The sequence below is a fragment of the Vidua chalybeata genome, chromosome 2 (genome assembly GCF_026979565.1).
Source record: "Vidua chalybeata isolate OUT-0048 chromosome 2, bVidCha1 merged haplotype, whole genome shotgun sequence".
Lineage (NCBI taxonomy): Eukaryota > Metazoa > Chordata > Aves > Passeriformes > Viduidae > Vidua > Vidua chalybeata.
The window spans coordinates 16,520,117-16,538,188 of NC_071531.1; the positions used below are offsets into that span (position 1 = coordinate 16,520,117).

The 18,072-nt window shown below is 40.1% G+C and overlaps 1 protein-coding gene across 1 annotated transcript in view; it reads right to left on the reverse strand.

Annotated features, from left to right (window-relative positions):
- Positions 1 to 18,072, reverse strand: part of REPS2 (RALBP1 associated Eps domain containing 2) — a 95,209-nt gene that overhangs the window by 57,000 nt on the left and 20,137 nt on the right. Inside the window, exons 2-4 of the mRNA XM_053935566.1 lie at positions 4,442 to 4,565; positions 2,077 to 2,225; positions 425 to 548 (exon numbers count right to left, since the gene is read on the reverse strand). Of these exons, the coding sequence (XP_053791541.1) occupies positions 425 to 548; positions 2,077 to 2,225; positions 4,442 to 4,565 (397 nt within the window). The remainder of the gene's footprint in view (positions 1 to 424; positions 549 to 2,076; positions 2,226 to 4,441; positions 4,566 to 18,072) is intronic.

An 18,072-nucleotide genomic window follows, 5' to 3' on the forward strand; every position in this document is an offset into this window, starting at 1 on the left:
GTTACAAAAGCACAGATTATATTATCTGTTCCTGCAAATGATGGTTCACTTCCAATCTGAAAATTAATATGCATCTACTGAAATCGGGAGCAGGCTTTTCTTGCCCTCTAATGAAACCAAAACCATCATGCACTCTGACAATCCTTGCAGGCTCTCTGCCACTGGGGTATATTGCAGAGCCTTGTCAGAGATTAGGTATTAGCATTTGTGAGCAGTCAGACATAAATCTAATTTAATAGTAAGTGAAGAGGAAGACAGGATTGAACAGTCAAAATATACTGATCAAATAATTTTTCAAAACATGAGTCTAACTGAATTTTAAAATCATTAGGCTGACTGTCACTGGCATTTAGAATTTGGATACTTCTCATAAAGGGAAAAAAAAAGAAAATATATTTGAATACAATGTGCATTTTTATCCTACCTCCATGCTGCTGTTCCAGTCCACTTCTTGCTTTACCATATCCATAACTTAGGGGTATTCTCTGGTAAGTAGATGGAGAAGCAGGAGGTGAGCAAATTGGAGACATCGGAGGAGACTTGGGCTCCTATTTCAAAAACACACCAACACAAAACACAAGTCTGAGACAAAAATTGTAAGAAACAACCAAGTAATGCTGCAAAGTGGTCCAAGTGCGTACAATATGATGGACAAACAAGAAAAAACTACTGCAGCATCCTCAGGCCCTTTATTTCCAAGAAAAGGCTTAAAACAGACAAGACAGGCTTTGGTACTGAGCCTTTGAGGGATAAAGCATGGCAGTGCTATAACAAAGCTTTACAATGGTCAGCTCCATGTATTTTACTTCCAAAGATGTCTGAAGTAGTATATGTAGAAGGCTCAGTGTGGGTGGATAGCTTTGACTTTACATAGCGTGAGTGCATTCTTTGTGGGATATAATTTTTCATATTAAAAAAAAGTACAAAAAATTAAAATACATATCTGGATCAGTATTTTAAATACTGTGGATTTGTAAGTCTCACTGGGTAATTATCCTAACGCTTCCTCTTTCCTTTGATTTACTGAGATTGCTTGAGAAAAGAATGTAAGCCTGAAAGGTTTTACTGAATAAAGAGGAAAATATAACAGAACACAGATAATCCAGATGGAGCCAGGGGTTTGAGGGCAGTGTTCTGCTTGGGTGTCAGTACACAGAAGACAGGCATACATGCTCTTCTTCCTGATCCTGCTATTCCACCTGTGCATCTTGTCATCAGCTCACTCCTGCTGGCTGACCTCAGGCTGGGAACGCCGTTACTGACGGCAGCGCACCCCATGATAAATGTGGGCACATGTTTTGGGAAGGTAAAAGTGCTTCCACCAGGCATTTAGAACATGACCTGATACAGTACCAGAGGAGAAGGTGTTAAGCCTAGGGAAAATTATGCAAATCAGTTTTTAGGAAAATTATGCAGCACTGTGAAGCTTCTCGTATCTGAACAAGTGCTCTTTACTCTCCTAAATACAGGTAATATGAATGTCCCTTGGATGCTTCATTAAACTAGCATCTCAGAACAACAGATGATGGGACAACGTTTCACTCAGGAGAAAAGAAAAGCAGGCATCTTCTGGACTATTCCCTTGGGGAGATAAAAAAATGAAAGAAAACTTGGGGTCCTTACTGCACCCAAAAATAGTGGCTCATGATTGAACACCTCGTCTCCAATTGAGTATTTCTAGAGTGACTAAGGACCATTAGTCCATTACCATACTGGCCATGACAGCACTTTCCTGCTCTCTTTCACACACAGATTTCTATTTGCTGCTTCTCACACTTCCTCTCCAAGAAACAGTGTTGGATTAAGTAGGAGGAAAACACTGAAAGAACTTACACAGAATATTACAGGGCTGACAGCTTTATACAAGCTCATATAGAGAATTTTCTTCAGGGAAGCAACTGGAATGCATCAAAACTAGAACACAGGCATGATGGGGATTATTTGCACATCAGGAGTTCATCTCCTGTAGAGTACTGGAAAATTGAGTAAGCCCCTGTGAGTGTAATCATTTACAGGGCTGGACCCAAAAGGAGGATCCATAATGACATGTTGGCCTAAAGGAGACAAGGCTGTTACCTGTTTGTCCCCTTCATCTGTTCTTTTGTAGGAATTTTTTTCTAAAGTTGCATGTGGAACCTGAAATTTAACTCCATGGAATTCTGCTGGAGTCCCATAACGTACTTCAGTGTCATTTTTCAGCGCCATAAATCGTGGTAGAGGCAATTCTGTATTAAGAGAGAGAAAATTCAATTGAGACTACAGAACATAAGAAGCACTTTAAGCAGTATCATCTTGTAAAACCAATGAAAATTTATCTATAAAAGACTGATATTTATATTTTGTAACATTTTAAAGTGTGGGACTCCTTTGATTGTTTTATGTCTTAATAAAAATGTGAATGTTACACAAAGCTACATTCACTAGCTTAATATATAATCTCTCCATGCAAAGAGAAAGAAATAAGCCTTGTGCATGTTATTAAAGCAAGCAGCAAACTCATTTCCTGCCTCCAAAACCTTGCCTGTAATGAAAAGAATAGTTTCCCACAGAAACTGTGGGACAGATAAATTAATCTATCAGGAGGATCAGAGTATCCTCAATACTGCCATCATAAAAGGAACAAATCAAAAAAGGTAGGGTTCAGAGATCACACCAAGGCCTAGAAAGACAGCTGTGTCAAAAGGTCCCACGTTGCATCTGCTGTGCTGAGCAAGAGACTGACACTTTTTCACTCTTTAAGACAATTCCCAATTATTTTGCAGAAACACCATTTATTTTTGTGCACAGTCACCCTAAAAGATCAATGCTATCAAAATTAACAGAATGCTCAACACCAAGTATTCGTCCATCAACTCTGTAATCTTTTACACCTACAGTTACAACCATGAGAAAAATAAATCAATTGGAATTTGGTACATGTTACTCACTTCACTCTAAAGGCACTCATATTTTCAAAAGAAAATGTAATTAGCACTGGAAAAAGTTTTATTAAAATTTTATTGAAACAGTAAGTAAGCAGTATATCAATACAAGGACTGCAAGTACCTGTTTTCACTCAAATTTGTGGATTATTTGCATATGCTGGATTTGTAAAACATACAGAGTAAATCCCAGTCCAGGTTTCTAATTTAATTTGTTGCGAGTTTTCTGTTGTTTGGGGTTTTTTGGTGGTTTTTTTTTTTTTAATTAACGTCTTTAAAAGGACAGCAATGCAAGAGAGAGTGCACAAGCTGTTTGTAAGGAAAACTGACAGACAAATCCAGGCCACTCCTCTTCACCCTTGGTTCAAGCTCCTGTTCCAGCAAGGCACTGAACTGAACTGTTCCAGCTGCATCTGATGCCCTACACTTGGCCAGGAGCTCTGCACCACAGGAGCTCAGCTCACACAGGTCATCATGTACTTGCATTCTAGCCTTCCCTCCCTGGTATGGGGCAGACCTGGGAATCCCCTCCCTGTGCCTTGCAACACACATGGATTTGACATTTCATTGCCCTTATCAGGGACAGCAGAGAAGAAGCTGCGCTGAGAGCAGCGACCTGATTGCAGAGTTGTGAGTAGGTGCTGCCTTTCCAGCCTTCTCTCTGATCCTGCAGCTGGTTGCATTGCTCCTCCAGTGGGATGGTGCAAGCACAGCCTCAGGGCATGGCTTCAAGGTCCACCCAGGATACAGAAAATAAGGGTTCCAACCTGTTCCAGCTCAAGCAAAAAGCCATGTGTTTTGAAGCCTGAGCCCTGCTGAGGCAGAGTGTGCATCACTGAAGCAAGAACACTGAGCCCCTTCCAAGTTGCTATCAAGGTTTCACAGCTGAAAGGGACCTGCTTTCTCTCTTCATAGCTTGGGTTAGATAAGACTATTTCAAGAAGCTTTCTTCTCCAACAAAAATGGTACATTTTATATTACTGTCAATTCATTGTGAAGAATAAAACTGTTTTAAAATATATCTAATATAGATTTTCACACCTATTCACAGTAAGCACTATGATTTTATCACCACTACCCATTTATTTCAGTAGGATTATTTGCTAAAGCAGGCGAGTGTTACAATTTGCCCTGCACAGAGGGACTCCCTGACCTGCCCATGTCTCCCACAATGTGCCTCCACCCAAAGCAGCTATCAGCTCTCACTCTGGACAGCTGACAAGATTAGAGGCTGAAGGTGAGAGAGAAATGCATCTCCCACACTGATCATCTGTCATTCCTGCTGCTCCTTTGTAATGCCTTTTCCAGAGGGAGATGTCATCTCAGATCTCCCATATCTGTAATTCTCTGCAATTTTCCACCACTCACCTGGAGCATGTAACATTACCTTCCACTCTTTCTCTGCTCCTTAAAATTGTTCATAGAAATGTAAGAAGAAAGAGTTTACCATGGAGAGTTGACAAGCATTAAAGAAAGGGAGAAACAAGTACATAGCACTGCAAGCAAAATTTGCTACTTACCATTCTTAATGCTCTCAATCCGTACTGGGAACCCTGACTGTGCTGCCGCAATTAACTTCAAAGCAATGTAAAATTGAGCAGGACCAAAATAACCCACACGCTTGGCTCCACAAACTTCTGTAATCTGAGAGAGAAGAGACACATTGTCACTTAAATGCATTTTGCTCTTCCAGATGTCAACCTCTCCACATAAACAAAGAAAGAATTTTAAAAACACAAAATGCTTGTTGTATTTGAAGCTTTCTACTACATGTATTTGTTTCAACTCAGAGCATTAGTACGTGAGAGACAGGTTGGTAGCTGTTATGCTTTTCAGAGGCACTGCTGGTTAACACTGCTATCCTAAAACAAGTGATGGGTTTTCATACTATGTAAGATTTAGCAGCAGGAGAAACTAAAAGTTCTTAAGTACACTGTCCAGTAAAACATTTCCACCAGGAAAATTATATATAATATTAGCCCTAACAACAAGAGTTCAGATAATTACCGTAACTGGTACATAAACATAACAAAAGACCCCAGCACACCACTTGAACAAATTTTTTTTGTGTGAAAAATTAACATGGTCTCAGCACTGAAGTTTAAATTCTGTGTATACTTCATTATTTGCTTCACTCTGCCACTTTCATGAAGGAAAGAGCACCATGTTCAGACAATGCCTGAACAGCAAGTATCAGCAGATTTTAAGCATAGGCACAAATTCTCCCATGCCTGGAGCTACCAGATGTTCACAAATAAACCTCAGACAAGCACTGGGGTTAGAACAAAACTCCATTTGCCCCATACATAATAGGAAATCTCAAATTATTTTCCTGAAAATACACCGACATTAGCAATGTCTACTGGCTGGCAAGTTGCAGCCTCTGTGACAGTTCTCCATGGGCAAGTGTTGCTTCTGGAAAGCCATGTCTCTGGATTGGCTCCCAAGCTACAACAGCCTGACAGAAAGTATTAAAATGCATATAAGCAAACAGCACAAATGAAAAGTCTATTTTTTCTGATTTCTTTTTATATGTATATATACACATATATACACAGCGGCAAAATGTCAGGTCAAAAAATTACTGAAAAAAATCAAATGTTTTGGAATGGTAAGTCTTACTAATCAGAGACAATTGTTTTCAAGCAAACCCCTTCTTTTCTGTATGTGGCCTCTGCTTTGACCAAATGAGCTCTGGCTACTTTCTCTTCCTACAAGTTTCAGACTTGGGCACAAGACACATCAAACAGTTTTTTTTCTCTTACTGCTTGATCAAAAGGGAGATTGAGTTTCTGTATAAGGACAGTTTCAATTAACCAGAAGCATTTGTCATTCTCTTTCCTTTACTTTTTTCTCTGTTATTGCATCCTTTTTTATTCTGCCCTTCCCTCTATCACTGGCCTTGCTTCTTTCATTTTCCAGTGGGAAAGCAAGGCACTTGGGATGCACTGGAGATGGATGACTGGGCACACCCCTGCTACCCTTTCTGAGCTCCAACGCAGGGTTCTCCCCTTGGTCCTGGATGCCCTGGCTCTGCCTGGTGCAGTGGTGTGGAGTACAGATGACTGGACTGGACCATGGACACAGAACATGCACAGGAGCTGCACTTCAGACTGCTCCTCACGGGCAAAACCTCCAGGCACGCCAGGATCCGGCAGCTCTGGGGACAATGCTGCTGTGGCAGGTATATGAGAAGCCACCAGCTTATCCAAGCCACCAGTCACCAGCCTGGGGAGAAGCAGATGGAGAAGGGTCACAAGCTGAAATTCAATCTGGGTTCACAGCTCTGGTCTGTAATGGAGATGTTTGTTTAACACATGCCAGCACTGAACAAGGCAGTTGACAAAAGCTGGGCACCCACCGGCAGCCAGGCCCTCCCATGGAGGCAGCGGGTGCTCAGCTCCTGCGTGACCCACGGGCAGTGCCTGGCATGGCTCCTGCTGTGGGGCAGAAATGGCACACAAAGTCCCTGGCTGTGCCTACAGGGTATACCTTATAGCGACTTTTCTCCTCTTGGGCTCTTTTCCTGCCCTGGCCACACTTCCTGCCCTGCCTAAGGTTGCTGACATGCAGCAACAGTGTCACCATGATGTGTTTCCTCCTGCTGGCTGCTGGAAAAAGGAAATACTGAGCAGCTGGGACTTTCACAGAGATGCTACTACCGTCCCAAAGAGTTCATTTTCCATATATTTTCTATAATTTGAAATATTAAGGTTGCTGAATGCTGCAAATGCTCTTCTTACTCCTCATATGGAAACATTAATATTTTATTCTGAACAAGCAGACTAAAAATTTTTATCAAGGATATCTCACCCCTCAAAAACATACTTACAGCCAATCAACCAGAAACTGCCTCTCTGTAATTTTGCTTTTTGATGATAACAACAGAAATAAATTTTGTAGACACAAGCTTCTGTTATTTGTGCAACCAGACTCTGAATTATTTGTTAATGGTCCAGAACAGAAGATGGAAGCTGACAGAGTAGGCAAATTTATTATAAATTATTTGTGTGTATTTATATAGATTAACTGCAGCTACAGGCATTTACTCGCATCAGGTTCCTTGTCCAGTTAAATGAGAGGGTCTTGAATTCCTTCCAGCCAGCATTTCACAGTATCTGCATCAGAACCCCTGCTCAGAGGTGCCAACAGAGCAGCCCCTCTTCTGCAGCAACCACAGAAGTTGGTAGCAGATTAGCCTTTATCCAAAAGTAAATCCTCAGAACATGCTGCCTGCTCAAATTTTCACAGCAGCTTAAACTCAACACTGCATTATTTTTTTTTCCTGGTTTTACCTTTCACAGGGTCAGTGCACATAGCTTTTTGATGAGCAGATTACACTTAGTGATATGCAATTCTGAAATTAAGTTAGTTTGTGTGATATACTATTAGGAATCTCCCAAGGTCCATCCAAGTTAAAGGCACTGCATATGAATGTGATATGGTAATTTTTCATTTAAATCCTTGAATCTGTTGTCAGTTTGGGCTGCATGTTTTTTAGCAAGCCACCAAGAAAAGAACTAGTATTTTCTGCTTGTGCGCTGCTAAACAGATGCACATATAAATAAAACAACCTGCATGCCTTGGTACTTCAAGGGATTTTAATGCAAAACAATTGACTGTCCATTTATATTACAATTTTTCCTTTAATTCTCCAGCAGAAAACTGAAATCCTCCAGTGATAGCAAAATACTGAAGTGTAATCAAGAATGTATTGGAAATAATTTTCCATGGTGGTGGGTTACAGATGTTATTTGCCAAATCTAACCTCAGGACAATAAAGAGAGTTAGTCCAAAATCACATAGAATCACAGAATGGCTGGAGTTGGAAGCGACCTCTGGAGATCCTCAAGTCCAATCTCCTTGCTCAGGAGATCAGGATCACCTAGAGCTGGTTGTACAGGACTGCACACAGGAAGGTTCCAAAAATGTCCAGAGAAGGAGAATGTGCCATTCTCACAGTAAAGAAGTTTTCCTCATTCAGAAGGCATTTCTTGTGTTTTACTTTGTGCCTGTTGCCCCTTGTCCTGTTGCTAGGCACCACCAGGAAGCCTGACTCCATCCTCTTGACACTTCCCTTCAGATACCGACATACATTGATAAAATCCCTTCTCTATCTTCCTCAGGCTAAACAGGTCCTGGCCCCTCAGTCTGCTCCTAAGAGATGCTCCAGTCCCCTGGTCATCTTTGGAGCAGTGATGCTTGAACTTTAACCACTTGGACCCATCCCATACCTTCTAGACCCCTAACCCATGGGATTCCTCCAAGCAGAACCCTGAAGAGGCCAAACTTAGCTCTCCTGAAATCCAGGGCTGGGACCCTCCTTTCTGCCCTGTTTCCTCCACACAGGTTCTCCAACTCTACCATGTCATGGTCACTCCAGCCAAGGCTGCCCCAGCCTTCACATCCCAAACCAGCCCTTCTTTCTTCATTAGCACAAGGTGTAGCACTACACCTCTTCATGCTAGCTCCTCCACTACCTGTATCAAAAACTGATCACCAGGGCTCTGCAGGACTGTCCTGGTCTGTGTGTCCAGTTGTGCTGTCTTTCCAGAAGATAGCAGAGTGGTTAAAGAAGGTGGTGAAGGCCTGTGATCATGAGGGTACTTCCAGCTGTCCGTAGAAGGTCTCACTGATTCTTTCTCCTAATCAGGTGGCCTGCAGCAATATTCCAGTCATGGAAAATTGCCCTGTTCAATGGTTTGTGAGGCAAGAACACTGCTGAGTAGACAATAGGTATTCAGCAAGTAGCCTTAACACACTTGTTCTGTAGAGGAATTGCACCACATTCTCTACCAAGCGCCCATAAAAAGGAGAGCAAGAGCAAGATCTGTAATCCTGCACACCTTCTGACAGGTCAGAAGTTTTTCTAGGGTTGTAAAAATATATACTTTTTAGTAAGTATTAAAAAACAAATCTCCAATTCATGAACATTAAAATTTGAAAAGTAGCCATGAGCTCTTCAGAAGAGATGCTGTTTGAAACCACTGTGCTCCATGCAAACTTCTAATAGAAAAGCTCTACATCTTCAGGTACTGGAACACAGAGCAGATTTTTGTATTTTTTATCCACTCACTGCTCTGCTCTATTGGCTGACAGTAAGTGTTATTTTTATAATTGCTCCTTGAAGACATCCCATATGAAGCAGCTTTTCCCAGCCCAATCTGACATTTTTCCAGTTCTCTCCAAACAAGTTTCCACTGCAGTCTCCAAGAGCACTGACCTCACAAACACACTGGGCAGGTCTAATTTAGATTGCAAGAACTAAACTTCAGAAACTGAATACAGGCCAAGAGCTGAAGCTTGTTTTTAATAAGTAGAAAAAGGAGTATGATCAGAAATAATTATACCCTATTCCTATGGCCAGGCTGAAATGGTCATCCTGGAGCCTCAAGGCAAAGGTAGATCTGGGGCTTTTGCTCTTTCATTTAGCTTCTGTGGCATCCTCTGTATCAGGCTGGCACACAGTTTTTGTCTGTTCTCTGTCACCCTGCTGATACCTGCCACATAGATGGTCACTGCTGGTCATTCATGAGTAAATCCAGCTCAAAGGCTCTCACAACTCCATGTGGGATGAGGGATCCTGCAAGAGCACGTGGGAGCTGAATGAGTCACCTCATTCGGAGAGAAAAAATCACTGGCTCCTATGTTAAAGGAAATTTTGTCTCTACAATTTCCATCTCAGCACAACCCAGAATGCACATCTATTTTCCTTGTCTTTGCTCAATCTATAATGAGGTAGAAATATTTTCCAGTTTATCAACTGCCTATCAATTTTAGAAAAAATGTTGAAAAGTTTTTGCCATTACCCAATGCACACCTCACCCAGCGCTCTCCCGAGGACAACCGTGATGCCACTGCTCAGTCCTCAACCACAGAGTGACCTCAGGTTCCCTTCTGGGTCAGCCAGCCACTTATAATAGTTTCAAAGGCAAATATTTGCAGCAGTGGCTTATCAACAGCTTATCTCAAAATTGTGTCATGCATCTGACCCTCTTTACCCTTTCTTTTTTTTTTTTTTTTTTTTTTTAATTTGTGTTTACAGACTCTTTGATCTGCTTATTACAGACAAGTTTTGCTACATTCTTAAACAGGTATTTCTCTCTCAATGGATCATTGTTCAGACATTTGTAATACTATTTGGAGCTCAGGGCTACATATCTGTTTCTTCAATATTTAAAGCAAAGTAAGAAACAACACATCAAGGATTACTGACTGGGAAGGCATTAAGAATATGCTGGGGCATTACATTCCCAGAAGTTCATAGGAAGAGGCTCTGCCATGGATTAGGTTCATTACCTCTGCTCCATCATATCAGTGGTGCTTCTGTAACTATTTATTTTCTGTCATCTTGACTTTTAAAAACAGATGTTTTATCTATTTTGGATGTTTTTAAGCATCACCTGAAATGCTTACTAAAAATCAAGCTATTTTAAACAAGCAGGGTTCCAATGTTTAAAACAAAATTTAAAACAGCTTAGTTTATGGCATAGAAGACACCGCATACATAGTATATTTTTAAAGAGCTAACTATAATACATTTTCATTGTTTAAGCTCTTCATGATCATCACTTTACATTTAAGAACACCATCATTTTAAATTGCAAGGCAAGCAACAGATAAACTGCAAAAGTTTCACAACTTCACATAACAAACATAGTGCTAAAAGCAGCAGAGAGCAACCCCCTGAGTTAGGCAAAAACCTGCTCACAGCATCATCAGGGTTTCCCTAAACTCTCTCCTCCTGGCATGACCCAGAACCATCCACATCTGCCTGCACTAATGCTCCATCACACCTTTACATATCTGAGGGGAAAGCACTTCACTCTGGGAACAGGGAAACATATTTCTATCAGCTCCAAGCAAAACATTTTATACCAACACTGAGAACCACAAGGCTCATGGTTCAGCGCCCACTGTCCGCAACACCACCAACAGAACTGCATGAAATAAACCGAAAATCAGGTTCAAACAACACCAAGTCTGACAATGAAGCTTAACAGCAGAACCATTTTATGTACTGGAAAATGTTGATTCCTTAGCAGAGGTTAAATATAACCCCAATCTGTAACACAAATGGTTTCAATCTTTAAAGAGCCTGTGAGCAGGAGCAGGACAGGAGCAGGACAGTCACACTTGGTCAGTACAAGAGTCTGTCCAGTCCTCTTTCTTGTTTAACAGTGAGCTGTGGATGCCTAAGGAAACCCAAGCATGTGAATCATGCAGTACTTCTCTTCAAGTGGGAAGACTCGTAATGCCAGCATACCACAAGTCACAAACTATTGATCTGAATTATACAGCTGTGAGGACATGTGAGTCAGCACTGATAAGTAAAAGATTTCAATTATTAAGGAGTGTTGACAAGAAAAAAATCTGCCAGAGAATAAAGGCTACTGATGCATGCTAATACTTATAACCACTGAAATGTACCTGAAAGAAATGCCATCTCCCATGCTCAACCTTTGGTCTTTAATACACAAAGGCTACTCAGCCATTTACCTGTATGTGATGTGGAAACACTGGATAGTTTCATCTCACATCAGTTTCATATGGGAGTTTAAGAAGTCCCATTCCTGAGAAACATCTGACAATCACCAAACCAAGTAAATTCGTTTCATGATAACAGCGCCTACAGGCCTTAAGTCAGAGGTCATTACACACATTTGCTGATACTTCATTCTGTCTTTAATAGGAAAACCTAGCACAACCTTCACCAAACACATACCTTTAGGAGCATGTGAAAAGCCTACAGAGGTGAAAGAGATGAAGCAAATTATTTTCAAAACCTCCTTGCCTTTTTTTTCTCCCATTTGGAAAATGAATGCTCCAAGAACAGCATTCATGGATCTAAAGTTGTTCTGTGTTTCATCACTGTCTGTATGAAATCCGTATTAACAAGATCGATAAATACAGCACATGTCAATAAATATGTGTAGGAGTATAAGTAAAATTTTAGTAATGCTTGGAACACAAAAATAAAGTCTGAGAACAGGTTACTCCAGCTTTAAGAACTTGGCACAAAGATGTCAACAATCACTACACATTTTTTATATAAATCCATTTATTCACTGAACTGCTTCACTTTCTTTGTAGATAATCAGTTTGTATCTAGATATGGCAACACAGATACTCAGCAGGTCACTCTCTGAAATGCTGCATGCAGTCTTGCCAAAAATCACTGTTAAAATCTGAAAATCCATAAAAATTTACAAAGTAAACAAAATTGAGTTATACATGCTTTATCTGCTTTTCAAATCTCGACTGTGGAAGCAAGGGAGTAAGAGCAAGTAAAATGGCAAGCACGGAGCTGTCACACTGCCCCATCCAAACAAGTAAAATGCAGAAAATTTCCACAAGGGTTATCCAAATTTCTTCTCATGCAAGTCCCTGCCAAGAGCATTTAATTCTCTTGGACATGGGTTTCATAAAGCTCATCCTACAGATGGCTAACACTGTATGTTTTATACAGTGCAAATATGGTAAAGGCACTAGTCATCCCAGGATTTCTGTTCATTTTCCTGCTCACCTCATCTCTTTCAAGAGCATATCTAGGGACATAACACAGAGAAGCCCAGGACATGACAGAATAGAACCCAGACTCTCCAATTCTTGTCCACTGAGCAGAGACTATCCTGAACTCCCCTTACCCACAAGCAACTGACATTGCAAGAGCTTGATGGAGGCAGGATGTAACTATCCACACTGAAATTTGGCCAGGGCTGGAACTAGGCCAACCAAAATATCCATCTTTTCCTAACACTTTAATTTTCTGAAGGTTGAACAAAAATAATATCTAAATCTTACTGCTAGTGAGAGTGAATGGGAAGCTGCTTTTTAGCTCAAGTGGAAATGCCATGTTTTGCACAGGAGCTGCACCAGTATCCTCTAGGAATGGAAATACAGGATGATCATGGTAAAATTAAAGGACAACACTACTTTTGCCATGCAAAATCCTTGTGGTTTGGGCATTTTAGACTACTTCGGCAACAAAGTTGTTTATTATTTCGAGTAATACTTTACACAAGCAGCATATCTGTTAGCATATTTTGTTCTTCAGAGTACATTTTCACTGACTTAAAAATACAGCACTCATTTATAAGCTTGAGTTCATTGTTAATCCAATGTACTTCAAAATCTATTCAAAAGGCTGTGTGTCTGTACATATGCAAAACTGAAATTAAATATAACTTGAAACCCAGCCTAAAAAATCAAACCTTTAAAGGAAAGATTTTTGCAATCTGTCCAAGGCTTTTTTCACAAAAGGAATAATTGTCTCTCCATTGTTGCAGTTCAGATATGAATTAAAATACCTAACATGAGGGTTTTTTTAAAAAAAACCCTGAAAATACTGACATTTTATAATGGAACTTGAGGCCATTTAAAATGCTGGACTCTCCAAGTATGCACAAAAACATATATATGAATCTTGTAGTTTGTCATTCATACAGAGAATCCTTATCCTACCTTTGTTAAATTTCAGTCTCTTAGCAGCATACCAGAGACTGAGAAATAACAGATTTTTCTGAAGAGAAAAAGAAATACTCATTGGTTGGATTGATGTCTTATTTCTTGTTAGAGTAAAAATTCAGTTTGGCTGTTACTCCCACAAAACAAATGCATATTACAGAAAATTCCATAAGGTGTTGCTAGACAGGATTTAATTTACCCTTCGAAGAAGCAAACATCAACTCTTTGTTGCAATTTACTTGTCAATGAGTGAGTAACATCTGAAGTTCTGCAATACAAGTCCGTTTTGTTCTCATGTTAAAACATCATCATAAAAAGCCTCAGTATAAGTAACAGTCTGTGAAATCATTGCTCCACCACCCATAAAGAAGCTTGCCAAACTCACCTGGGTGAGTGCAACGAGGTGCAAAGAATATATAGAAAAATGCTGAAAAAGCTTAGCATTAAGGAGATAATATCTCCTGTGGAAACACCATAATGTCTTATGAACAATCAAAACATCTTCTCAAATTCAGAGACCCTTTTAGCACCTAAAGAAAAACTATGGAAACCATTGCTAGATAAATGCTGAAGTCAAGTATAGTGAGGAAAACGTGCCAAAAGTCTTGTAACTTTTTTGTAAAAGTATAAAAAATAACTGTTATCAGAAATTTCTTTTGACAGTTCCACTGTTAAATTCAAGCCACGGCTACCCAAAATATGTGTCTTTACAGTCAAATCTTTCTTTTCCCATTCTGTCCAAGTAACTGCATTGCTATAAGTGAACCTCAGAAAACAGAGTTGTTTTAAGTCACCACTGAGAGGTCTAGTGGACTGCCTACAGACAGTACTGCAGTGTGCTCCTGCTGCCTCTACAACAGCTGCCTTATTATTTCCACATTTCTTTGTAACTACAAGGAAATACTTCAGGAGTTTCACTCTCAGATGCTATGCCAGGATAACTTTACAATCTGTTCTATTTGTAGGCGTTCTCACAGCTGAAAAGCATACCAAGAGCGACCGACAGCAAACCTCATCACAATTGCTGTTATCTTCTCATATCCAGGCAAAAACATTTCTCTACTTATCCTGGAAGGAGAGCAGCCTTTTCTTCTTAGCAATCATTTTCCTACTTGTTGATGGGACACAATTCCTCCAGCCACCACTGCAGTCTTGGTGCGCCCAGTCACAAACTAGATCTAAATAAATTCTTCATCTCTGATCATACTCAAACAAGGCACCTCACTCAATTCCCCTCTGCAAGGGACAAAACACTTGGATGCTGAGCCACATGGGCCACGGTTTAATCATGCGGGACAAACTTTTGTGTGGGTTGTAGATAACAAAAGATCAAACACAGAGGACACCTAATGTTGTTTAGAAAGATTGCAGAAAAACATCCAGTGTTTAGCTTTTTTACATTTTAGTGACAACTTGCATCATTACAGTACAAGGCCCATGAAGAAATTCAAAATATTTTGAAGTTTCAGTATAAACATGAGTTTTCTGCTGTTTGAGTTCAAATACACAAAATACCCAAATAACAAATACACAAATACCCAAATAACAAGGCACTTTGAAAAACTAAAAAGCCATAGGCAGAGGTCACTGGCAGAGGCAGTAATCAAAACTCCCCTTTCAGCTGTCATCAGCACTTAACTCATTTTGCCAAGCTCTTTTGGCCTCAAGGAGCAGTAGCACCGCTGACTACAAGTGCATTGATCTGTTCTTCAGGTTTCCTTGCAAAAACCCTTACAAAATCCTAGCCCAAAGCTCAAGAGACTGCCACTTCTCATTCCCACGCTGCCAGCTGCGCCCCTTCCAGAAGCCCCAGCAGCTCAGGGCACTGGCGGCCAGGCTGCACCCAAAAGCGCCCGGCTGCAGACCTTCCACGTCCATGAGCTCATATCCCTGACAGGGTTTTCAGAGGAGTCTGGAAAACCCCTCCTTTGGGAGATATGCTGACAAAGGCTTAGAGCTGGCTCACTTTGCCCTAAAAAACTGGCAATTATGTCAGATTTTTCAGGACTTTTGGGACAAGACCTTTAAAATGCAGGAGGAGTAACCAGCTTCCATAATTATTGAAAGAAATAAAAGCAAAGGTAGTGATCCTAAACAGAGCTGAGACTTGAATTCTGTGCAGCTGTGCTGAACTGTGGATCAGCTGCATGACTGTCATGTCTCTGGCTGCCCATGGGATCCACAGGCTGCCCTACCAAAAGCCCACTGGAATACTGGGTTCTCAGGGCCATGACAGGGGGACAGGCAGGCTCCTGGAGTACCTGTCGGTACTTCCATGCAGACGGCATTCCCAGGATATGCACCTGTGAAATATTCTCAGACCCCACCAAAATATAGTGACCCAAACCAAACCAGTGATACATAGCAGAGCTGGCCAAAAAAATACAGCAGCAAAGTTATCAGCTCCAGGTTTCTGGACTGAACTTTTGAAAGCCTGGCAGATGGAGCAAAGCTGGATGGCCTCTCCCACGCAAGACTCTTCAACAGCAAGATTTTTCTACAAGACAAAACTCTAGTTGACCCCTCTGGATCTATTTGGTTTCAGTGAGCCTTGGTTACAGTAAAGAAATGGAATAAAGCTTTTCTTATACATTTTTCTCTAACATATGATTTATAACACCAGATTTTTTCACTCCAGCCAGTGCAATACAGATGAGTGTTTAAACATTCAGTTCAGCAACACCTTTATGCTTGTTTTCATTACATTTCCTCCCTACTCTTTAATTGCTTAAAACAACTCTAAGACCCAAACATCACAATATGCAAAAATAAATAATACATCACTTAAGAACACCGTCTTGCAAAATCTTCTGTAGCACTACAGAAAGAGATAATTGTCCAGAATTAAACTCGAGCAACATGGTTTTAAAGATTCAGAAACTATTTAGAAAAACTACTCTTTTTTTTAACCAGTGTGGTTACAAAAATTAAATTCTGTACATTAGAAAAGGAGACCAAAAATCTTAGAGAGTGTTTTAAATTATGCCTTTTCCAAAACCCCAGAGGGAGTAAGTGATGAAGCTTGTTTTCCAAGTCTTCATGGCAGAGTGAAGATTTCTGCAGTTTAAAATTAATTGACATGTTATTAGAAGCATTGCACTCAATTGAAATGGGCATAATTCACTGACAAAGAGGTAACTCAGGAGTGAAATTCTGTAAAAGGATTTTCTAACCACCAGGTCAGTGGCAATTTGTGTGGAACAGCTTAGGCTGGTTCACTCTGGAAAGGCAAAAGTCACTTAATGGTGCAGCCTATTTCTCTGCTATCAGAGATGCTGCATGATCTCTGCAGCAGCCATTCCTGCTCAGCTTTTCTCTCCTGTTCTGATAATGACAGCCTAACTTGCACTTGCAAAAGACTATCAGATATCTTAGTGATTTTATAAGAATATGAGTATAGTGATTTGTGATCCAGGTCTCATTTGATACAGAATTCAAAAAACTCTGTGAATTCTGTATCAAATGAGACTTGAATCACAAAGAGCTATACTGAGATCTATTTGTGACTGACACAAAGTACATGAGCTAGCACTTCTTTAACCCTGCAAGAAATCCTTCTACAATCAAATGGATCAGTTCACAAATGGAGCATAACCCAAAAACAGGACAATAAGTCTGCATTTGCCATCAGAAGACAGTTCCATGCTTGTCCTCTGTTGTGCTGCATATTCAGTATTTACAATCTGCTCTAAGTAACTATTCTATTAAGCAATTATATTGCATTGGCCCATCATTCATGAAAATGAAGCTCAGCAGAGATGCACTGGGAAAGAGCAAGTGTGTACCGTTCCACTCATGGCTGTTGCTGAAACACCTTCTCCAGCTCTCAGCACAGCTGGTTGTGCAAGAGGAGCTCACAAGGTGTTTGAAATGCAAAATTATTCATTTTCTCATTTTTTTGGTCTTAATGCAACAATTAACATTATGCTTATTTTAATGCACCTCTATTATTGAGGAGAAAACACAGCAGGCAAAGTATTTAAGAATATTAGCTGTAAGGCTTTTATGACTTTCACAGGACTTTCTGGCATTAATCTAGAAAAACAAAAGGACATCTGTACCCATTACTAGATATTAGAATAAAAAATTATTTGCAAAAGCTTGTCACATGCAGCTTTTCTAAATATCTGTTCGTTTTTAGCATTACTTTGCTTCAGTATTGAAAATTAAGCCTATGCACCAGGACAGTGAATGAACTAGTTAGCAATCATTTTTCCTTTCAATTGCTTTATTTTCTTTCTTGTTTTTTAATACTGGGAAGTTTTATATTTAGGCAGATGTCTCCAGGCAAATTATTGCTTAAAGTAAATGAAAACTAAATACCAGAACCCAAGCCTGTGTTGCACAACAATTCTTAAAGGCAGCACCCTCTCTTCCTTCTCCTAACCCTCTGCCCTATACTTTGCACAATTTCTGCACTAAATGAAAGAGGAGTCCTGCAGCGCAAATAGTTTATCATGCAATTAAACCCCACAACACATTCACAAAGAAGCCAAAGTACAGCAGCTTAAAAGCAAGAAAAAACAAACTGCAGAAGATTTTAATAAAATTGTATTTTACTAAGTACGCAGTCTTTGAATAAGTGAGCTAGAAATTCTTTTCTTCTAAATTTCTCTCTTCACATTAAAACAACCACATGAAAATTCACTAGGAAAGCTCAAGGGTTGAAAACCCCTGAGTCTCT